Source organism: Uloborus diversus, chromosome 7 (assembly GCF_026930045.1).
Source record: "Uloborus diversus isolate 005 chromosome 7, Udiv.v.3.1, whole genome shotgun sequence".
In the NCBI taxonomy this organism is placed as follows: Eukaryota; Metazoa; Arthropoda; class Arachnida; order Araneae; family Uloboridae; genus Uloborus; species Uloborus diversus.
The window spans coordinates 18,790,330-18,815,252 of record NC_072737.1 but is presented as its reverse complement, the minus strand read 5'-3'; the positions used below and the strand labels follow the sequence as shown (position 1 = coordinate 18,815,252).

The following is a 24,923-nucleotide window of genomic DNA, read 5'->3' as shown; positions in this document are numbered from 1 at the left end:
TATCCTAAATAGAGGCAGTAAGGGATGACGGTTGATTTGTGACAACTGTAAGGATATATTCTGCCCTTGAATAGGGTGGGAAAAACACTAAATATAACCAGTACATCAAGTGTGTATTCAGGGAGTAACAGAACCGCAAAGATTGCCCAGATTTTTGTTAGTTCAGTTTGGAAAAGTTGCCAATAATACCAGAACCCTTATTTGTATTCTTCTTTGATGCACCCCAAACACAAGAATAGGAGCTCCTCCCAAAAAGGATTCCATTAAATGTCAATGTTGCAGAATGCTGCATGACCCCTACAGGTGGACACCTCTGCATAGAAAGTTATTCAAGTTTTCTTCGGTTTGTATTGTATGTTAAAAACTAGTATCAAGTGGGTTCAGAATTAGGTAGTTCTCAAAAGGTGGGAACAAAAACGTTGCTTTTGAGCCATTTTTAAAATTTTGGAATTTGAAATCAATTTTGCTTTTATTGCATAGCATGTATACCTAGAACATCATACACAAACATAAAAAGACAGCAGGTATTTATAAAAATTAATAAATAGCAAATTTAATGATCGGTCTGTAGGTAACAAATTTTGGACATACAGTTGTCCAGTAGGTAACAGATTTTTGACATCATCATAATAAAAGTTTCAATTTTTGAACTTTTACACTGAAAATTTTATCTATTTTTAAATTCTGCAATGAAAAATAGAGGATTTATGAAGTACATGAATGACTTTATGTACTGGTCTTAAAATAATAAAATTTTATTATGGTTCTGTAGAATCCGAAAAAAAAAACCCCAGCCATTTTGCCAGCGCAGGTGATAAAGTCGCCAAAACCGACGCTGTTGGCAAAAACCCGAATTCCTCTCTGGTAACCCTTTGCTTATCGTACGCTGTGAGTTGTCGCCAATCGAGTTTGCTTGGCGATTTTTTCCGCCTTTGTTTACTATTCGTTACAATCATAACTTGAGTATCTACTGTTATTTATGTAATGTTTAATGCATAACGTATTAATTGTGCAAAATACCAATGGATTAAAGAAATTAACATTATAATAGCCTTTTTTATTAAGCTTACAAGACAGAAGATCATATTATAATATTGAATAAATGAACAGAATTATCGGCGTCTAGATCGTAACGCAATTTGTACATCTCACATATATGTTTAAGAAAAATGATTTTGGTTCAAAGATACTGCATAAAAACATATGAAAACACTTTAAAATGATTAACAATTGATTTTGAGGATCGAAAAATACCTTTTAAACATATAAAATCATATATTTAGTACTCAAATAATAACAGTCAAGATCGTAACTTTTGGACATACATGAAACTAAACTTCCAACTTCCTTTTTTTCTTTAATTTTTTACACAATAAATAATCTGTCTTTAATTTTTTAATTTGTAGAAAATATTATCCAAAAAATATTCAGTTTGAGATTTATATCCTTAATTTTGTTTTGAAACGTTTGGAAATTTTTTTTTGATGGTACATTTGCTCAGTTAACGTTTTGAAAGTCCAAAATTGTGCCTTTTAGCAAAGAAAATATTTTTTAAGGGTATTTAAAGAGCATTTTTTCCATAATTTATGTCAATTCTTGTCTCTATACAGTATTATTATTTTACTCAAAAATTTTTGAGTCAATTAAAATGAAAGTTATTTGGTGTTGAAGCTTCAAAGTTGAGGTCTGTGTTTGCTCCCACCTTTTGAGAACTGCCCATTAATATTTTCCTAAGTTAGCTTTTTTTTTTCTTCTTCTTTCTTTTTCACATAGAAGCATTTGTTTTAATCATCTAAATCTTTACATATGCTTACTGAAAAACATGTAATATAAGAATTATGTATATTACATTCAATTAAAACTTTAACAGTAACTTTCATCAATTTTTTACATGCTATACAGTGTTGTAATTGTAGCAATATAAATAAAAATCATTCACTTTATACAATTTTAAAGCATGTTAAATTGCTGCTTTGTTGCTCTAAATTAGCTTTATTTTTAAAACCTTCTTGCAGTGGTGATCTGCCACTTAGTCTTTCATTGGGTTTTTTGAAATTTTTCAAAATTTCTTCTCATAAATAACAGTGAAATTTTAAAGGGTATGATTCGAAAATTTTGTTGATCCCCAGATCTCACTCTTGTTTGCTTATGAAAATATTTATTAACTAGTTGTACCCGCACGGCTTTGTCCATAGTAGAAAATTAAAAGGTCATTTGGTTCGCCCATATATTTACAAATAATGGATGTAAATTTCTCGCCAATTTGCTGTGTTATGGTAATTTGCTCGTCCACGTTATGATAATTTGGTAATTTATTTGTCCCGACCACGTTGTTATAATTTGCTCGATAAAATTTTCTTGAAATTGGAATAGAAAAAGAACAAATTTGAATTTTGGAAAAATTGCTTCGAGGTGCACATCTCCATGCTATAAACTAATTCTGTGCCAGATTTCATGAAAATCGGCCTAACAGTCTAGGCACTATGCCCGTCACAGAGATCCTGACGGACAGAGAGACTACTTTCAGCTTTATTATTAGTAAAGATTTATCAGAATCGGAGTTGCCTTAAAGTGGTGGGGGAAGATATGTGGTGAATTTTAACTCTAACTATTTTCCTCTTTTCACATCATTCCTTTTTTCTGTAGAGTCGGACTGATTTTTATAAAGGGGTTGGATTCAAAAATTCTAAAACTCCGGAAGTCCGAGTCAGTCCTTTTCGCTCTGACTACACAGCCCTGGATTTTAATGCATAACAAGTATTAATGACAAATTTATTGCTTGTCCTCTAAGTAATCAGAGCTGAACTTAGTTCCACGCTGCCAATAGGCTAATCTAAAATCCCTCCTCTCTTCTCTTAAAAAAAGATACAAATCCTTCTTTGAAAACTCCGCCAAAACCTCTAAGAGCAGTGCTACTGGTCAAGACAAATTCATAAATGGAAATTTCTAAAATTTGATGAGATTGACAGAAATATTACATTATGTAAAAATTATTAAAATGAATTGCACCCTACATTTTTAAATATTGATTTTGTTTTTCAAACAAATGTATAAGAAGTAAAATTTTCTGCCTTTGGTAGCCACTTACTGTAAAAAAAATCCATTCTGTTTATGGTATCCTGTATGTAAAATAATATAATTATTAAAATAAAAAATTCCTCTGCTATTAATAACTTTTTTGTTGGGGGAGGGGGGGGGGGCGCAGACAGTTTTGCTTCATACGTCATAAAAAAACTTAATAGACACAAATTTGTAGGAAACTGCATACTTGTGTTTCAAGGTTGAAATCAAATCCTTTTCAAAGCAAAACAAGTGAGCTTGTTGATAAAAAGAATCAACCACAAGCAGAGGCATGCACAGAAATTTTGGGGCCTGTTACAAATGACTTTTCTGGGCCAGCCTCCATATTGTTTACCCCTATATTTTACCCGTAGTTTTAAAAATATTGGGTCCCCTTCAGGTTTGGGCCCGGGCCAACATGTCCCCCCCCCCCCATGACCACCTCAAGCTCAATCCTTTTGCAGTGGAAAAAGAGGTTCTTTGTAACCCTGAAACATGTGCATGCAATTCCTGCAAATTTACCATATTATGTTGTTATATTTTTCAAACATAAAGGTATTTATTCAATTCTTATGTTAAGCATTTTCTAGTTTATTTCTTGAAATAGTAGAAACTGGGATCAGACTCATTGAGATAACTTGAAGGTTTTAACTTCTGTATTATGTATTAAAAATTTGCTATGTTTAAAACATTTTGGTGTTTGTCCTTGTTGAGATCATTTGAACTGTGGTTGTAATAAAGAATTTGTTCCTAAAAAATAAATATACACAATGTAAATTTTTTTTCATTCACACAAAGAATTAATGATACTCAAAGGCATTATGATACTAGGTGGGAGCAAATTCAGATCCTTTCCCCGGATGACAGATTCACACAATTTCTCTTCTTTTCATTGAAACTCAACATAAAAACTTGAAGGAAGATGGGTGAAGGCGGCAGTTTTTAAGTTTGCCCAATCTTGGGAAAATTCATAGAAAGGCTCTTCACACTCCAGAGTTCCTCGTGCGTAAGACTATTTGTGGTTTCACTGGTAGGGGTGGAACCCATAGGCAGCTCTAATTTTTCTATTCAGAGCACAATCTAAGCAAGGGGTGGATAGCTTTAAGAGGGTCATTGAGGACTAATTAATAGACTAGGACCAGCCTAGCTGGGCCCAGAGCCTGTTGCTGGTCGTCACATTTGTATTTGTAATCTCGGATCCAGCACGCCCAGGGGCGCATGCAGAAATTTTTGGGCCCGTCACAATTGATTTTTCTGGGCCCCCCTCCATATTGGATACCTCTATAATTACCCTCAGCTTTAAAAATATTGGGCCCCCATCAAGCCCGGGCCAAGAGGTGTCCCTTTTCTGTTCCTGAGCACACCCAGAGGCACTGGATGTATCTGGGCTTTCACAGTAGTCCCACCAGGAGGGGGGGGAGGAATCATGGTACAGATTGCACCATTAAAATTTGGGGGGGGGGGCAGATTTTACAGGGTTTTTTTTTTCATTTTTGGGAGGGGTTTGCCCATGGAGAGGAGGGAGGATCACCCCTGGCTTTCATGATTATCCATATTCTGTAATTAAGGTAGGGGGAAGCTAAAATGGGAAGATTGGGCGCCGCGAACACTTGGCGCCCTATCTTCGTAGGCCGGAGAGAAGCAGAGATGAAAGTGGACGTTTTAAAAGTTTAGAGTAAAAGGCAAGTTCAAGTCCTAAGTAAGCTATCAATGAATTTTTTTTATAAATCATGCTGTATAGCAATTCCTTAATAGGACTACTAGTATACCATCTCTTACCCCAAAACAGAGGAGAGCTTTTCCTACCATTTGTCCTGATTATCTCCAATAAAAATTTTTGGCACATGCCTTTTCTTCTCAAAACTTCAATCATAATGTTTAGAATTAATTAAAAAAAAGCTCTTAAATTTGCCTCTGACAACATTTTTCTAATTATCAGTTTACATTTATTTTTAAAAATAATAACAATTAATGCATATGCTCTTCCGGTCCTGAAAACTGTCCCCCGGAATCTGCATGCACACACACTACACCAACGTGGATACATCTACGTGGATAGGTCTACGTACACACACAAGCATACACATACACAACTATATACGCGTAATGCTCATGAAGAGGAGCAGACTTGGGGGGGGGGGGGGGGACAGGAATTCAAAATTTCAGAATTCAAATTAATTAATTTTTAGGGGATATGGAAAAATTCTCTTTGTCCTTTCCTATGGTCAAGAATGGAAGATTTCTAATGCTTTTTTTTTGTCTTGTCTCCCTTCCTTCTCGTTGCCTGAGGGGATGGGGGGAAGAGATCATAAATCCGACCTGTGATGCCTTAAAACTATTTATATACATAAATGGGTGCGTGTATGACTTCAAGCTATACTGCTCCCTTATTATTCCTGAAAAGGCTTGCTCAGCTCATAACTTTAGTCCCCATTTCTTGTTTCAAAAGTGGGGACTTGGTGCAGATTTGTCTCCACTTCGTACTTAAAAGAAGGGGGAAAAAAAAAAAGAAGGTTTCCTGAAGTATGAGTCTTTATGTGGTAGACTCATATAATAAAGGGGATAAAATGGATTTTTATAGCATTTTCCGTGTTTGGCAGATATACGATTCCGTATTTTACCTTCACGTGTGTTAAAAATGTTTTCACTTATTTTACTCCCAACATGCTAAATGATTTATTTTGCGGACATTTGTTTCTAAAGTCATAAACTAGTCTTTTCCTAACAGACTACATTTTGTATTCCAAACAGTTGAAACTTTTGATAAATAAAAGAAGTATTTGGAACTAAAAGCCAGTGAAAATTAGAGTCCCTACAGGGACTCTAGTGAAAATATGCTGCCTCTTGCGACCGCATAAAGGTAATTTTCCTCCACGCAGCGTATGCCTCCATATCTTTTTTGTAATACAAAAACGGCAACAACTCATCGAAATTGTTTCTGAAGTCATCTGTCTTGATGATGAAAGTCTTGTGATTAGATTAATATTTTTGTTTTTATTGGTGCGAATTTAGCAGTTGGATCTTTTTGACGTATTTTGTCTCCTGAAATATTTTCGTTTTGTGTTAGTCATAACAACTAAACATTCCTGGAAGTGTATTTGCATCCTATCGGTATGGTAACATAATAAATCCAGCTAGTCATAAATAATATATAATAATCAGCAATTCATTACCTAAATAAAGTATTTTTTATTCAAACATTAATATTTTCTTTTCAATTTTCTTTTTTATTAGCTGTGTTTTTATTTTTATGTTTCAATATTAATAATGAAGTCACACATATAAAATTTTGTTGTATCCAAATTTTGACGTGTATCGTAGATGGTGTATGATGCAGGTTCCAACTTACTCTGCGCAATTTTTCAAGTCAGTTAAACTCTCCTCAGAGGAAAAGTATTGTTTGACGTGATATTTTGATTTGGAAGTTTTCTTTTTTGCAGTGAAATAGTATAAATGTTGTGAAACTACACACAATCAAATCTTGATTTACGAACTATTCTTTCTTATTATATTTGCTGATATTTGTTCACAAGTTTGCTGCATTTATTTACGTAAAACTAAAAGCATTTTTCTTTTTTTTTTTATTTTAAGTATTTTCACTGAATTTTTTATTTTTACATTTGAAGTAAAAATATGTTTTTTATTTACATTAGTGGTAATGTTTCCAAAAAAGGTACAGGAATTTTCCTATTCATAATAATGAGGTTAGGTTTGAATGCGTATAAAATTTAAAAGAATGTCTATGTTAATGCATTTTATTGGAGTTTTGATGATAAAAGTGCTTATATGGAAGAAGTTGCAATATTTTTGAGTTATAAAAAGTTTTGAATATTTCTACTGGACCGTCACTTAGGAGGCTCAATTGCCCCCATGGTTTGTTTGCTGATAAAATTTGCATGGAGTACATACCCTTTGCCCACCATAGAAAAATCTATATGATAGGCCTGTGTTTCTAATTAAATTTTGAATTCTTAATTTAAATATTAATTTTTTGTTATCCATTAAGTGCCTATTTATGTGTTTCATCATTTCTCTCATTAAAAATATTTATTTTGTATTAAACTTTATAAAATTTTAAAAAGTTTCATGCTCTTTTTTTTTTTTTTTTTAATTTAAAGACATGGCACAACATTTCTTCACTCTGTCCCCCCTTCCCCCTGATTTTTTTTTCTTTTGGCCATTATTTTTTGAGCTCAGAAATTACTAAAGAAACTTGGATACTTTTCCTTCAAAGGTGTGTATGTCACTTGGATTGCCGACTTGTTTACTGTCTATCTTGGCGAAAATAAAAAAAATCATCAAAATTGCTTCTCTTTTTCGAATTTTGTATTTTAATGTAACTTATAATTGAATATATACTCGTAATTAGATAATGCAGACTTGCATGCCATGCACAGATACATTTGCTGTAGATATATGTATCCAGAGGCATGCACAGAAATTTTGGGGCCCATCACAAATGACTTTTACAGGCCTCCTCCATATAGTTTATTTCTATGTCCATACTACATATGCACTCCCTACATGTACACTCCTCATTTTATGAATCTCCGGGTCCCCTTCAGACCTGGGCCAACAAGTGTCCCACCTCCCCCCTTGTGCACGCCCCTGTGTGTATCGCCCAATTTTTGTAATTAACTTTGATATTAATCACTGATTCTTCAAAATATGTTTAAAGCCAAGAAAGCTTCTGTATAACAGCTTGATTTTGGTTAAATAATTTGGCCAGGCACCGTGGAATAAAATTTTTGGGAGGGGCAGAAATTCCCAATTTGCCTAATGAAATTCTAAATTTTGCTGAGTGATAAGATATGGGTAAACACCCATAAGTTCTCTGGCAAAAAAAAGGACATTCTGGCATTTAAAAATTGCAATTATGTCTTCAGATTTGCTGAATAGTCTAGCAAAATTTGCTGAATGCAGAAATGTTCTGGAGGTGATGGTGACCTTCTATCTAGGTGCCCCTGAACATGGTCTAATTAGTGGCATAGTTAGCAGGGTTGGCCGGATTCAACCCAATTGGGTTGGACCCAATGGTTTTTTTTTTTTTTTTTGAAAAAACCCATTTAAAAAAACCCATTATTTAGCCCACTTTTGGGTTTTTAAAAATTTTCTGAGAAGTTTTTAAAAAAATTAATTAAAATATTTTCACAATTTAAATTTTTTTTTTATTTGTTCTTCACCACAGACAATGGACATAAAAAATGAATTTTGAACTTTAATAGTATTTCTTAACTCTTAACGGCATTAAAAAAATAGTCCAAAGATTTTAAATAAATATATTTAACTTCTTTCTTTAACTGGTTAATAAGTAACTCAAATTATCTTGATTAAGTCCTGTCACGTCTGATTTTCTCAATATTTGTAGATTGATTGTACAGAGGAAACTACTCTAGCTAAAAGGCTTTCATGTGAGTTATTTTCTGCAAACCAACACGTCACAAATCTCAAATAAACAAGGTATATTTTTTTAGAAATTAACAGGTTTTACAAACGGTCGGATAGAAAACGGAATATGATGTACAGTATTTTCATTATCTTACGAAAAAGTTTTAATATTTCTTACTCTGTACACAGAAATAGAAAAACAGGCAACATAAAATTCAAAGAAATGTCATGATTAAGCTGGAATTCAGTAAAAAGGGATTTAAACTTCTTGAGGTTCTACAGTAGTTTTGCATAACAAAATGAAATACAACAAAGTAAAATGCAAAAAAAAAATTAATTAATAAAAAATGTAGTAGTTAAAAACAAACAATAGATTTTATCACTCGAAAAGTAACGTTGCCTTAACTGTTGGTAATCATGGAAACTAAAAAATCTGAAACTTCACCATTCTTGGGTTTCGTCATCTTTTCTACTTTTCTTCAGAAAACACTGATTTTTCCAGCTTTTTTTACCCCAAGACAGTTTTTGTGCTTTGTTTATATACTTATGCTACAATATGCTACAAGTACCCCACATTTTCCCTAAAAAAAGACAAAAAAAACCCACATTTCTTTTAAAAACCCAGCCTTAGGTGGGGGGTTTTTGGGTTTTATTTAAAAAACCCTGGGTCCATGGGCTTTTTGCAAAAAACCCGGGGTTTTGCTAACCCTGATAGTTAGGGTGGGGCAGAGGGGGCAGTCTGTCCAGGCCGGTCATTCCAAGCTCGTCAGCTTGCGAGATCAAGATTTTTGCTCACGTGATCGGTTGTGACGTTGAAATGTCGCAAAGTTGTATTCTAATCTACTCAAACCTAGCCGCAAGCTAAGTTCGAGTAGATTAGAATACTACTTTGCGACATTTCCACATCACAACCAATCACGTGAGCGAAAATCTCAATCTCTCAAGCTGACGAGCTTGGAATGACCGCCCTGGGTTGCATACTATTGGAGGCGGCAATTCAGTACCTTTGATGGGAAAAGAATCTACTTTAAATCTATTACTGGAGGTAAAAAAGAAAACAAATCCCATTCGAACTGTAAGGTTTTGGTTATGACTATAGCTCTGCGCTTCTCAGTTTTCAAAGTGGAAAATATTTCCGTAGTGAGCCCCTGAAACTTCCTCATTCCCTTCACAGCCTCTAGATAGACTTTGTTTGCGCATGCGTGAGCTTGCCACTCGGCTGTAGTCAGTCGGTTTATGAACGGACGCCTCAGAGAGAAGGCATTTCAGAGTTGGGCATTGATATGTTTCCCTTTGTAGCCCACATTCCATAACCATTTAAATGTCAATTAGTGTATATAATTTTGTGTTTTGAAGTTTATTAAAAGCTCATTTGGAAAATCTATTGAGTCAAGGTTTATCAACAAATTATTACAGTTCACTCAACATAATCGGCGAGAGACTTAAATTGTATTTCTAATGCTTAAATTTTGGAAAGTATTCTAGAAACAACTGCAATTTTCTAATGTCACCCAAGACTAAGATTAACACCAGTTTTGATGAACGTTTGGAAGGGACCCCCCCCCCCAAATGTTATTTTTAATTGCGATTTTTAGTACAAATTTAGAATATTTCTCCAAGATAGATGCCTGTCCCCCCCCCCCCCCCCCCGCCCCATTTTAGTTGGAAGAACATGGGATAAGTTAGTTTTCTTTCTTCCTTATAAAGTTTTCAAATTTAAATTCAATAATTTATGTGTGTTAATGAAAAAGGAGCGAATAGAGGCGGTAGGAACTAGCTATGCCACTGAACCCAATGACCACATGTCTTTCAGCATCTAATAATGATAGCAATATTTAACGGGCTCTGAAGCGTAGTGATTTTCAAATTAAAATCAAATATCAAAATGGCTGTTGGGATATTACCATACTTTGGTTGCAAATGGTTTACAACTAGAGTTATAGTGGGATCAGAATGCGCTAGTGCGACGTTTCGGTACTTTTCTACTGGATAAAACACCATTCTCGAAAGGTTTTTTGCAAATAAAACTTATTTTGTTTCATTCAAAAATCCTAAATTTTTTTTCAAAGCAGATAATTTTGACTCTACTCAAATCTGAATTCTGCCTAAAGTGGGCCTTTTCAAATCTTATAATAAATTGTAATTATTGTAAAATGTGTAAACATCAATTAGTGCATGGCAAAGAAGGAATGCCACATTTAGCTACTTCTTAAATTTCTTTGATGTTTGCCACTATTTTTAATTTTAATATTGTTTATGAAGAATATAACTAGCGCATAATTTTTAAATGCGTCAATGTTAAAAGCATGTTATTGTGTAGTTTTACAGTTATGTTATATAGTATTTTATCTTTTACATGGAAAGTCCCCTCCTACTCCTCATTTTTATTTATAAACAAAGCATGATGAGAATGACAGCTAATTTTGGAAAAAAAAAGTTTTCTTGCACTCCATTAAGAAAAAATACTCTACAACACTGTTGACAGCTTACCCATTTTATGCAAATCTGTGAAAATTCTTTGCTGAAATATAAATAAATCCAATAATTACAGTAATTAAAGACCCTTATTGGGAAGGAAAATAAATAAGCACCATTGTGCTTATTGATTTCTTTCATACAAATTAGGCATTTTTGCAAGAGTTAGTTTTGTGAATGTTAGGAAAAAACTAGTTGAATCTGCTACAATTAAGTTAAAAAAATTACCAATAACTGCAATAAAAGCTATTAAGTGATTTCAATAGAAATGTATTTACAAAAGGATATTTTTTAATATAGATTGATATCCTTAGACATTCCTTTTTTTCCGGATTTTTGTGAAGGGTTCTTTTTTAATGTTCTGAGTTTTGTGCAAAGTCCATAAGTGGACTCAATGAGCCCCAATCACAACATAATCATTGTTTTTTTTCCTCTCCAGGATTTCCCCAAGATCAAGTGAATGCCAAATCTATAACTCAAATCGGAAGCAATGACAGGTTTATTCCAGTGGTCCTCTACAAATTTTGACAAGTTGTTCGGTGAGTATCTCATGCTTTCTAAACCTTTCTATGTTTGTTTTAAAAGAAACAATTTGATTTACTTGTCTTGTTAGTCCCCCCCCCCCTCCCCCTTATAATTATGAATAACACTTGCATATCATTTGAATTCTTACTTTGTTTTGATAATTTAAGATATTTTTTTGTGATGCATGAGTGATTTAGTTAATTGTTAGTTGAATAACTAAATAGTTTAATTTTTTTCGTTGGTATTTACAATAGCACTAATCCCAAAATTATATAGCTGATTGATTTTTGTTCATACTTTCCCAAATTTTTTAATTGTTACATTCTTGCATGATATTTCTACAAATATGACCAGATTTATCTTGGCTCCTTTTTCTTCTTTCTATGTAAAACTAATAAAGATTCCCATCATCAGATAAGCCCCTTGAATGCTCTTCAAAAGAACCGTGAGCATTTTCTAAATCAACATCTTCAAAGCTTTTTCAATAGGTACTTTAAACCAGGGTTGTGGAGTCGAAGGGAAAATGACTGACCCTGGGAATTTTAGATCCTTCGAGACTCAGACTCGGCGCCTGACCTCTGTCCCAAAATCAGTCCGACTTGTAGCACTGGTAGAGTTGCAAATTCTGACTTTGAGGGAAAATGCCCGATTCTTGGAATTTCAAACCTTTTAATCTGGGCTTTGACTCTTATACCTCAAAATCTACCAACTCCACAGCCTTGCTTTAAGCTATTTCTTGTGTGGCATTTCTTCAGGGTTCGTTGATTTAAATAAGCTTGATTTAAATCATGATTAAATGCATGATTTAAATCAAGTGATTTAAAAAAAAATCATTGATTTAAATCAAGTGATGTTTTTAACAAAATCCTTAGTAAAAATCGGTTGATTTTATTTCTATAGATTAATATTGCATTTTTAGAATGTGTTGTTCTGAATTTAACTACACTGCATTATTATCTTAATTTCAACAGGCGAAACTACCAGGACTTGAAAATTATACTGCCCGACATGCCCTGGGCATGTAAAAATTCTGATCGGGTGTGAATCTTTTTCTCTTACATGCCCGGCCAGGCATGTAATTTTTTGATCAAATATTTTTTCCTAAAACTTTATTATTTCATATTTTATTGAAAAATTACCGTATACTTACTTGGAGCTCAAAATTTATTTCATTCCGGTTCGCGTGGAAGCAATCCTTCCCGTTATATAATTTAAATTTTGTTAAATTTAACGACGGCTTATTATGTACTATTTATTCAAACTATTTTTTTTTTAATGATTTATTTAAAAATAATTCATCTGATTAATGCTGTACAACAAATTCAAATGCTTTCATTGATATACAATAAGGAAAACTGGGCATGTAAAAATTTGGGCATGCATTTTCTAGACAAACATGCCCAGCAGGGCATGTAAAATTTGAAAGATTTTTCCAGCCCTGAAAACTACATAGATCTCTCTGTGTGTAACAGATTTTCACTCTTGCAATATTGCTTTTACTCCAAAATTACAGTTCAAAGCAAATTTTTCTTATACACCATGACTAATGTACTTTAGAAAATTTCTACAACAAAAGAATTTTCTAGAACAAAAGAAAATTGTTCAGCATGTTATTTTACACTAAAAATGTACAATTTGATAGAAACCTTATGTTTAATCAAAGCATAAAACAAAATCACATCTTGTTTAAGCATTTTAACATGCTTATAAATCTTTAAAATTTTATTGAATAATTAGAGAATTTTTCTTTAATTTTAAAAGTAAACAGAATAGATTCATCTATTGTATGAAATAAACTATGTTTATATAAATGTAAAGTAATTAATGCCTACAAATTTTTGAAGATATTAAAAAAAAAATCTGATTTTAATGAAAAAAATCTGATTTTTTTGATATTTTTTTTTAAATCAGAAAAGTCACAAACTCTGCATTTCTTCCTTCTTTTTTTTCAAATTTATTGTTTTCAAGAAGGGTATTTTGAAAAATTGCTGGCAGCTAATATGTTATGGAAATTCAAAAATACAAAATATTTTTGTCATTAAAGAGTTTTTACTTCACCTACTGGTGGTCAAATATGTTAATCCTGTTTACGAAGCTTCCGTTTTTTCTGTAGTACATTCAAGTTTCAAAGAAAAAACTTCTCTGAGCTGTCCATCAGGCTAAGGCCTGATATAATCCAGCATATGTTTGACTGGGCAAAACTAATTTTGTCTGAGGCGCTGGTAAAAACCAAGCAAAACTCGATTTGGCTTATAAGTAACCAGCTGCCAGCTGGAACTATATTAAATGAAAATACTTTTGCTTGAGTAAAGTGAAACAGCGTTTCTGCTAGTACAAATTAAAGCCATAAAAAGAGCTTTTTAATTATTTTTAAGGCTTCATTTTGCACTTTTATCTTAGTTGTCTCATGTTGCTGTCATCTTAATACAAAGTTTCGATTGTTTTCACTAAACACTTACAATATGTTTGATTATATACTTTACACATGTGTTGTTCATAGGGATAAATAATAGGATTTGTATATATAACAATTAAATTTGTATTATTAAATCTAAAATAGTAATTAATTCTTCTATAAATATTATGAATTGTTCAATACTAAGACCAAGAACACAAGTTTAAATGAGGAATGCAAAATAGCTTGCTATACTAATAAACATGAAACCTGTGTTTAGCAATGTTTTTAAACTAAACTAATTGTTACATTAAATTATAAATAAAATAGTTTGAAAAGTTTGAAATTCATTTGTTGTGTATGGAACTATAATGGCATAAGCACAATGGTGAAACAGAACTATGGCACAAAGTTTATGTATGTTTTTGATAAAATATGACAAAAGGCTTAGGTCAGATATCTTTTCATTTCTTGTACTGAGAAAAGAGTTCCTTTCAACTTTAAAGTTCTTTTTTTTTTTTTTTTTTTTTTGCATTTTTCTCATTGTTAACTTTATTTTCATTCTATTTTGTTTCATTTCTGAGCAGAATATTAATGTTGAATTTTTTCCTATAGAAAGAGCAACAAGTCATCTTCTTCTAGAGCCAGATTGGGAGAGCGTTCTTCAGATATGCGACAGCATTCGACAAGGAGATGTTCAGTAAGTGAATTTTTTTTTTTTTTTATTTATTGAATATTTTTTTTTCAGCCTAAAAAATTTAACAGTAAAATTTATGTAAAAATATGGTTGCATTGAATAAATGGATTTTTGTCTTGGCAGTTTCTGGAAGCTTTATTCTGTACAAAATCTATGAATGGTACTTTTCCGTTAAAGGGGGAAAGTTATTGATGGGTCATATTTTTATTTTTGACAATTTTAATTTATTTATCACTATTTCCAACTGAAAATTTCATGGTTGGTGACATTCAACAACTTCAATTTTTAAATTCTAGGTTTGCCATATACTTGTAGATATCACCAATCATTTTAAGCAATTTTTCTCTTTTTGCAAAAGTAAAAAAGGATACCAGTAGATGAAAATTATAAAAAAAAATTGTCATATGCAATTCGCTCTCTGTTTAACGACTTTCAAGAGACCACAAAAAATCGTCCTTAAGTAGAAAGCGTCCTTAAATAGAATGCTTTTAACACTACAGTGGACCATCTGGGACCGTGAAAAGCCTCGTTAAATATAGAAAGTCGTTAAACAAAGCGTCGTTAAACAGAGCCAACTGTATTTATATTTTGATATTCATAAATAAAGTGCACTTTTAAATATGTTTTCAAGTCAGAAGAACCCCAGCTTTAAACGTGAGTTGATTAAAATTATAACTCAGTAGAAAGGGAAACCTGTGAAATAAAAGAATTTCAGTATTTTATTGGATGTAAAGGAAAAAAGAACGATATTTTCTCATTTTTTTCTCTTGACGGATATGTATAGTGTACTAAAGTTTTATGTATTTTTTTCTTAGGCCAAAATATGCTGTATCTTGTATCAAAAAGAAACTATATGCTCAAAATCCTCATGTTGTACTGTACACATTGCAGGTAAAGTCGTATTCCTAGGATCTATGTTTTCTAAATAGTTTTTTGCTGTATTTTTAATATTTTGTATTGGATGGTTTTGCTTTTCTCTCAAAGATAAAAATTTTATATCGATAAATATTATAACAAAGATAAACAAAAAAGGCATAAGTACATCATTTTAATTAAATATCTAGAACTTTATGAGTTATCAAATTGTATGGTTATAAGTAAGATAGTAAAAAATTATTCTTAGCTCTCAATATTTAATGAAGAATTATGAAATTAACTTCAATTATAAATTTAATCTATTTTTGTAAAGTTACTTTTTTTTAAATAATTTGTTACAATGAGTAAAAAGTAAAGTAAATAGGAACTATGACTTTATGTTTGTAATGGCAGTAGTTTAATGACATAAGTGTAATACAGTCAAACCCTTCAAAACCTTTGGCATTGAGCAATGTTTGTAAAAATTTTGCAGCAATTTTATTAACTTTAAAAAATGTTTCATTAATCTTTACTAAATGTTCATATGCATATGGTATATGGTGAAGCACCATTTATATGTTTCTCTTTTATATGTTTTTAAAATTAGTCCCTGCATAGTCGAATACACATTAACGTCTATCCATTATGCGTTTTTTCATTTTTACGCTTTTTTCATACAGTCCCTTCAAAAACGTATAAACGGAACTTTACCATTTATAAACCAACATACACCTGTCATCAAAGTACATAATTGTCTTGATATTTATTTGTCTATAAAATATATTTTTCAAATTCTTGATCATGAACCCGAGAAATAGTTTCTTAATTATTAAAATCAGCAACTGCATATCTGTAACATACTCATTTACAGATAACTATAAATTAAAGGCGAGTTAGCATAGCAAGGCTTAATTCTTACTACAAATGTACCATACTATACTTATTTTTTTCTTATACAGTTTTACATGTATTTTTTTTTTTTTTTTAATTTGAAATGTAATTTTTACTGTGTGCAGTATTTTATGTAAATTGGCTCAATTTATAGATTATTTTGTTTAATTTTGTATTCTCACTAATTCAGACAACCTGTATCCCCTATTAGTCCAGGTTAATGAGATTCAACAGTACTAATATAAAATTAACCACACAAAAAATATCACAATACGCACTGTTTAATTTTTATTGACAGTAAAGTAGAGTCTCAAATCCAAAGGGCTCGCATCACCTTGGATTATCCGAAAACTTTCTTGCACTGTGAAAAGGAAATATTTTCTCCTCAAAAAATTTATCACTCAAATATCGATATAAATTTATGTTTTAATTAACCCTAAAAGAGTTTTGATTTGTTTTTTTTTCTTGATGTCCACATGTACTTGTGTGCAAACTTGCAGGCAACCAAAAAATTCCCTTTGATCGTCCTCGAATAAGTTTTGATGAGTTTTGTTGTGACATTTGTGTCTATGTGTGAGCGTGCCTGTGTACATCACATAATATAAAAATGTTAGTTATAGAAGCATAAAATTTCGTATATACGCTTCATACAGCATCAAGTTTTCCACTTTTTTAATTGCAATTGGATATTCCAAAAGAGTCATTTGTTTGTTCTTTGAGGCAAAACAATGTTTTAATTTCAAGTTATTTTTTGTGTCAACCTACTTTCTCCAAAGCATTTCTTAGTCCATCTCCAACAGTCAATGATATTTCATTGATCTTTTATTACCTAATTATAATATCCTTAATTATAATATCTTTTTATTACCTTACTAGTGGTACCCGCACAGCTTTACCCGTAGTAGAAAATTAAAAGTTCTTTTGGTTCGCCTGGTATATTTACAAATAACAGCAGAATGTATGGTGAATTTCTCGCCATTTGGCTTGCCCTTGTTACGGTTCCATGTTGTGATAACTTGGTAATTTACTTGTCCATCTTATGATAATTTGCTCGGGAAAATGTTCTTAAAATTGGAATAGAAAAAGAAAAAAATGAATTTTCGAAAAATTGCTTTGAGGTGCTACAAACTAACTTTGCCAAATTTCATAAAAATCGGGCTAACAGTCTAGGCGCTATGCACATCACAGAGATCCAGACAGAGAGACTTTCAGCTTTATTATTAGTAAAAATTGTATGTTGTTAGAGAAACTCTACATAGCAAACTATTTCAATTTTCAGGTTAAAACATTTTTTTTATCTATAAAAATTATACTTTAAAAATATCAACAAAGAACCTCATATTAATCGGAACCTTGGACTTTTGAGACTTGGATTTTCGAGACTCTACTGTATTTTTATAATTTAATGATTTATCATTTGATATATATTCTTTGTTTGTGTTTCATACACACATCTTGACATCGTTTAATATATTCTGTTTTACTCAGGTTCTAGAGTCTGTAATGAAAAACTGTGGATCTCCAATCCATGCAGAAGTGGCCTCCAGGCCTTTCATGGAAGAGCTTAAAGATTTGGTAAAAGTGTGTATGACTTTTAAGGTTTTCTTTTATGTCCTTTAGAAGTGTTAAAGTACAATTATTACAAGTGTTGAGAGATTCAAAAATTGTATCTGATGACTGTCATATCAAGGCATATGATTTCGACAAGGCGATGTTATCTTTTAACCTAGGCATGGCTTTTTGTTACAAACTTTTTTTGATCATTTGTTGTAAATAGGTTTGAATGCTGTAGCATTAATTTGCTGTAAATTTCACATACAACACGTGTATTTCATGTTTATTTTATCTTCAACTGCAATTGCTAATTCAAATACTATTCCGTAGCAATAATTTTATTCAGGCACCTTCATTGCAAAACATGTTTTTCTGTCTCAATTCCCTTTCTCGCCATGTTTAACCTTTGACCATTTTTTTAAAGTAGTGCAACTTGATGTTCAAAAAAGAAAATTGATTAATTTTGGAAGAATTTCAGTTCATGATGAGTCTGAATTTGGATGTTATGTTTGTTTTCTTAAATATAAAGTGTAGGGTGACATTGAATTGCTTATGCGGCATATATTCAGCATTTTTGTTGTATTTTTACACATGAAGAGTGATTTATGCCAAATGGGGAGAAAAAAAAACTTGTTACAGCTAGAATTAAAATAATGTGATTAAATGCTCGAAGCATGCCTGCGTACTGTTTCCTTGAAAAAGTTGAGGAAATCCATTTAGAGAATTTTTTTTTCTCTGCTGCTTGCAGTATTTCTGCTTTTTTTATACATGTCTATATTTATTATACAATTTTTTTTTTTTTTGAGCTGTATAGTAATTGCGTATTTTGGCGCGTTTTAATTTATTACATCTGTTTTTAATTACAGTCTACTACCAATGATAATGTTAGGAGCAGAATTTTGGAATTGATACAGATCTGGGCTCACGCCTTCCGCAACGAACCCAAGTATCGAGCGGTGCAGGACATTTTCAACATGCTCAAAATGGATGGTAAGTATTTGTATTTATCTCTACCTTTTAATTAGCGCCAATAGTACTAAGAAATTTTTGGATTAATGGATCAAGCAGTCATTTCAGATAGAATTTCTACAAACTTAAGATAGCCTGACTTGCCAACAGGATTCGTTGATTTAAATCAGCTTGATTTAAATTGTGATTAAAATCAAGTAATTTTTTGAGAAAAATCATTGATTTAAATCAATTGATTTGAATTAAGTGATTTTTTTAACAAAATCATTAATTAAAATCAGTTGAGTTTACTTTTATAAATTAATTTTGCATTTTTAGAATGTATTGCTCTAAATTTAACTACACTGCATTATACTATCTTAACTTCAACAGGCAAAACTACACAGATCCCTCTTTCTGTGTGTGTAACAGATTTTCACTCTATATGCTTTTTTTACAAAATTACGGTTTAGAACAAAACAAAAATTTGGAGTTTTTCTTATACACCATGACTAATAGAGTTCAGAAAAGTAATTCTTCAACATATTATTTTACATTAAAAACGTACCTGATAATGAAAACCTTATCTTTAAGCAAAGCATAAAACAAAATCACATCTTATCTAAGCATTATAACGTATTTATAAATCTTAAAATATTAATGAATGGTTAGAGAACTTATCTTAATTTTAAAAGTAAGTTGAATGGATTCCTCTATTGTATGAAATATATTATGTTTATAAATGTAAAGTAATTAATATCTACAAATTTTTGAACATTTAAAAAAAATTATTTTAAAAAAAATCTGATTTAAATTTTAAAAAATCACGAACCCTGCTTGTCAATAACAAACCTGAGCATTCCATGAAGCAGTATTCTGCAACGTTTGGTGTCGATCGACCTAAAAATGACAACAAAATTATAAGTGGTCTATGTGTGTTAGAAAAAGAAAATGATGCACTTGCAAAACAATTTTATTATCTCTGCATTGCATTCAAATTAAAGACAGTGGGTTTAAATTATTACAGTTAGGTTGCCTAAAGAGTTGAGTTACTTTGATAAAAAATAAATGTTGTGAATTATCATCAGTAATATATTATTAATGTTAACTTTTTTACTGTGGTGGTTACTGTTAATTAACAAAATTTAAAAACAGGCATTCCTTATGTAGATCCACCCCCTGCTCCAGTTTCAACATTTTCAATCAACCCAGGTACGTGAATCATACGCTACTCTAACAAACTGCTGTCTGGTCAGTGCAGAGCATAAGCATTTTTTTCAAGAATATTCTAATGGTGCTATCTTCTTTTATTTCATGGAGACTTAATGCCTGTTTTTTTCCCTCTTGTATTCTTTTTTTAATCATATTAAAAGTGTTCTTTGGCTTTTATTTTTTGTTTAAATTGTGGAGAAAATGCTGTAAAAAGTCTCGATTTTAATTTAAGTATGATTTATTGTCAATAATGCGAACCGTTTGGCAACATTAGGGTTTAACTGGTATTAACATTAGTTTTAAATCGAATGAGTTCAAGAAAAAGAATTTTCTTTTTGTCCTAAATGTTTGTCAAAAAATTATGATAAAATTTTCAAAGTTTAGTATTTAATTATTATGTTACAATTTAATTCTAAGTATCTAGTCCAAGTAAATCAAAGCTTCTTTGTTCCCTAATGAGATACTTTATCTCTTTTAGGCTACAAACTACAGGTGTTAAAAGAAAGTGATGCAATGTTTATGGCAGATACGGCTCCTGATTGGGCGGATGGAAATTGCTGCCATCGCTGCAGGACACAGTTCTCCGTCGTGCAAAGAAAGGTATTAATTAATTATAATATTCCTTTAACAAGTACAAGGATCATTAATGCAGCCAACTTTTACTTTCTGGAGGGGTGTTTCTTTACATGGTTAAAAACTACTGTAATGTGTGGTAAAACGAATTGTTTAGGAGTTCATTTTAACAAATGAAAAAGTTGCCTGGGGCCATTATAATGATGTACCGTATTATAGTGCCGTAAACGCGGGCTGCTTTGGCCCACAGTTTGGAATTTTTCTCATCTTTTCTCAATAATTTTGTATTTATTCCTCTTTCCAAGTTGCGGAAACGTTTTTACACATCCAGATCTTGATTTAATTTTGGAATACTGATCACTTTGTTTCAAAATATTATTACCCTTTTTAATTGTTTCTTATTTGGGCCAATGTTACCCTCATGTTCGGACTACTTTGGCCCAAAACCCAGTTTGGTTAGTTCAGCTACAAAAACAGCTAAATCTGATGATTAGATATTTGTTAAACTTACACCAAAGGAAACCATAAAGTACATGTGGGTCTAATGTTGGAAGTTGATGATACAAATTAAAAAAAAAAAATACTGTTGCAAGTACGAATAGAAATGGTGAGTTTTTATTGGCCTGGTGCAGAGGATGTTGGAATTATTTTTGAGGACGAAGTCCAGTATGATGATAGTTCTTCTTTAACACACTTTAAACAAACACAGCCATTTAGTTTTTACAAATTCATTTTCAGCTTATAGTTTTGGTTAATTTACCAAAATCGACCGTAATCAACTGTTTTACATTTATTGAACACACCTTTGTAATATAAATGTAAAATATGTACCTATGGGCTTTTAATAAATTTCACAGATGTAATTGTTTTGTTTTTTGTTTAAAAATTTTCTGTCATACTGATCTGAAAGACGGTAATATCGTAAATAGATGGGTTTACAAAAAAAAGTAATAATAATAATAATTCATACTAAAAATTTACATACTTTATCAAGTAAAACCTCCTTACCCTTTTTTTAGTTATGCTTGATTTGAATTTAAAGAAAAGGGGTGACCCACTTACCCCTTATTATGGGGTAATTGGGAAACCCATCTGATTTTTTAAAAAATACAATTGTTAAGCATATTTAAATCACTATTTAAAAAAATAATGATGAACTTTAGTTCATTAATAATGTCCAAGATACAATAAAACAATAAGTTTAAAGTTTTCTGTTTCAAAACTTTTGTATAAGGATTCAAAAACGAACTGTTCTCAAAAGGGGTCCCACTTACCCCAACCAACCCTGCGTAAATCAGTTAAAATGTTTTTAAAATGATGCTATCAATTTTCAATCGAATATCACTGCTAGCTGTGGTGCTCCAATGCCTGCATATTTCGCTTACATTTTTGCAAATTAAGCAAAATATTGCTTTTTAAGTGGGTGTTTTGTTTGCAATTATTCTTTATTGTAAAAGAAACACCTAATATTTTTGGTGGTTTCTTTTTCCAGGTTTGTATTTGAGCATAGTTATTCATTTTTATGCCTAAGAAACTGCCTGCAAATGCTCGCACCTTTGTTACTGCATTATTAATGTATTAAGAGAAACTTTACTTTTTGTTATCCTTCTTATCTTTTATCAAATTCTTATCTCATACCTTATCTTTTATCAAGATGTTAGTTTTCATTTTGAACAGTTTTGTGCGTGGGAAAGTGTTGGAAGCTAATCTCTCTTTTTTTTGTTGATTGCAGCATCATTGCCGTAACTGTGGTCAAATCTTCTGCAACAAGTGTTCCTCGAGGAGTTGTCCCATTCCACATTTTGGCATTGAAAAGGATGTTCGAGTGTGCGAAGCTTGCTGGGAAAAATTAAATAAGTAAATATTTTAATTTAATTTAGTTTCATTTTTTTACTATCTTATTGTGCATATATATATATATATATATATATATATATATATATATGCACACACAGGGTGTTTGAGAAAGATCTCCCCTACTTTGCAATGACGTAACAGCAAAACCGTGTGAGATAGAAAGGTGAAACAAGTGTTAATTTGCACCAGAACTCTGAAATTTTTGATGCACCGGTTTTCAAAAATTCAGAGAGTACTGTAGTTAAAAGTTTATCAATTGATGTATGAAAGAACTTATTGAACAGAGGTCGATCCTCTTTGTGATGGGCTCGATATGGCCAACGTTCACAGCTGTAATATGAACATTCCATTGTATAATGTTGCAGCTGTGAAAGGTAGCCATATTGAACAGATGGGTTTGATGAAGACAATGACCTCTGTTTAATAAGCACGCCTTTACACACCAATGAAAAAACTTTTGACTGCAGCGCTCTCTGATGTCCAGTTTTCGAACTATTTTTGAAAATCGGTGCGTGAAAAAGTACAGATCTGCTGGTGCAACATACCACTTGTTTCACCTTCCTATCTCACACAGTTTTGCTGCTATGGCATTTCAAAGTAAGAGAGTTCTTTCTCATACACTAATTAAAAAACATAGACTGCAGTGCTGTCTGAATTTTGGGAACTATTTTTGAAAATCCGTATATAAAAACTTTCAGAGCTCTGGTACAACTACAAGTTATTTCACCTTTCTATCTCATAGAGTTTTGCTGTTATGTCATTTCAAAGTAGGGGAGTTCTTTCTCAAACACCCTGTATATTAATGATGAGATGGTAAAATAATTTTCATAGCATATTATTAACCTCTTGCGCCGGTAAAATGCTTATGCCCTTCTAAAATCTATGCATGTCTATTTAAATAACCATTAATAACAAGTAAATCGGTATTAGAGTAACATAGTATTTGTGCAAGCATTCAGTAGCACTATTTGAAGAGAATTGCATTTGTTGCGGAATTGTATTTGTTTTATTGTAGTTCAATGAATAGAAACCAAAGCAGTTGGTAGTACTTTATTTTTTATTCATTCTTTTTTTTTCTTTTGTTATTATTCTTATTGAGCATTATTGCTGCAAATATTTTTATTTAAATAGCGAGATTATATTTATTTTTTGCTCTCAATCTGCTGAGAACTTTCATAGAAATTAAAACAAGTAAAAGCTCATTTTAGATGAGTTATTCACTGGTTTTAGCCAGTTAATTTGCCCTGCAAGAGGTTCATCCTTTGCATTTATATCCTTTTCCGCTCAATATTCATTATTCCTTTTTCAAAAAGTTCTCTGTGATAAGTTAATTCCTAAAAATCACTAAAAAACTGAACTTCTCCAGAAGAAAAGGTCCATATATTAGACTGGAATTATGATGTCCCATGGAAAAACAAAGTGCAAAGAGTTTTAATTTTATAGAACAACATTTGAAATAGTATATGAGTGAACAACTGCCATAAAGATTTTTGCTATGTTCTCTTCTTTTTCCTTCTATCGCTTTTTTTTTTCCTTTTTTGCTGCGCCTCCGCAATGAAGGAGTTTTTCCTTCTAATTTATTTTTATGGAGCTTTTTAAAAAATATTACAAACTGGTTGCTAATATAGATCTACCGGTACTCTATATTAGTTACCAGTTTGTTTGGAGCTATTGGCTTCCTTAAGAGGTTTTCCGCCTACAGCTCATTCATTTCCTAAGCCGGGCTGACGAGTGCTAATAAACACGAAACTGCAGTCCTCGGCTGGAATGACTGAACTGGCAGTGTAATCTCATGTATAATACAGTCAACCCTCGTTTATCGCGGTTAATTCGTTCCAGACTTTACCGCGATTGCTGAATTTCCGCGAAGTAGGATTATGTATTTACAAACTGTATATTTTCCTAATTGGAGCGCATAAAACATACTTAAGAAAATTTAAATAGGTTTTTAACATAGGTAGAGCCCCCTAGACATGAAATGTAGCCACCATTACGTTTGCATTATTTAAAATATTGCACAAAATATGAGAAAATGAGATATGTTAGACGTAATAGGTATCACGTTGTTAATTATTGGGAAATCAACTACACACACACATGCAGTTCGTAGACACTACTACGTGAAAGTAGCGCAACTTGTTCGATGATGAATTAATTGCCAGTTAGTGACCCTATGTGCCCCCGTTCTTCCTCTACAATTATCCTCATTTAAGGTATTACGTATACAACTTAAAAATCTAGTACATTCTTGAACACCATTTGCAATTACAGATGTAACTAGCATGTTGTGGCCATCACGAAACTTTCTTCTATATTTTTCCTTTTTCTGATCCCTCCCCATGCTTGACGAGGAAGCAATATTCCTAACAAAAACAAAATGACACTTGCAAAAACTTGACGACCATCCCAATGTCTGAATTATTGTAAAAGCAAAGCAAAGAGCGAAAATTGAAAGTTACTTTAAAAGCCTTACTTGAATTAATTACAAATATT

The 24,923-nt window shown here is 31.8% G+C and overlaps 1 protein-coding gene across 1 annotated transcript in view; it reads left to right on the top strand.

Annotated features, from left to right (window-relative positions):
• The first annotated feature begins 6,050 nt into the window (after positions 1-6,050).
• Positions 6,051-24,923, top strand: part of LOC129226303 (hepatocyte growth factor-regulated tyrosine kinase substrate-like) — a 34,457-nt gene continuing 15,584 nt past the window's right edge. The window contains exons 1-8 of the mRNA XM_054860907.1: positions 6,051-6,171; positions 11,363-11,462; positions 14,459-14,543; positions 15,356-15,431; positions 17,775-17,867; positions 18,707-18,830; positions 20,479-20,600; positions 22,306-22,430. Coding sequence (XP_054716882.1) covers positions 11,414-11,462; positions 14,459-14,543; positions 15,356-15,431; positions 17,775-17,867; positions 18,707-18,830; positions 20,479-20,600; positions 22,306-22,430 — 674 coding nt within the window. The 5' untranslated portion in view covers positions 6,051-6,171; positions 11,363-11,413. The remainder of the gene's footprint in view (positions 6,172-11,362; positions 11,463-14,458; positions 14,544-15,355; positions 15,432-17,774; positions 17,868-18,706; positions 18,831-20,478; positions 20,601-22,305; positions 22,431-24,923) is intronic.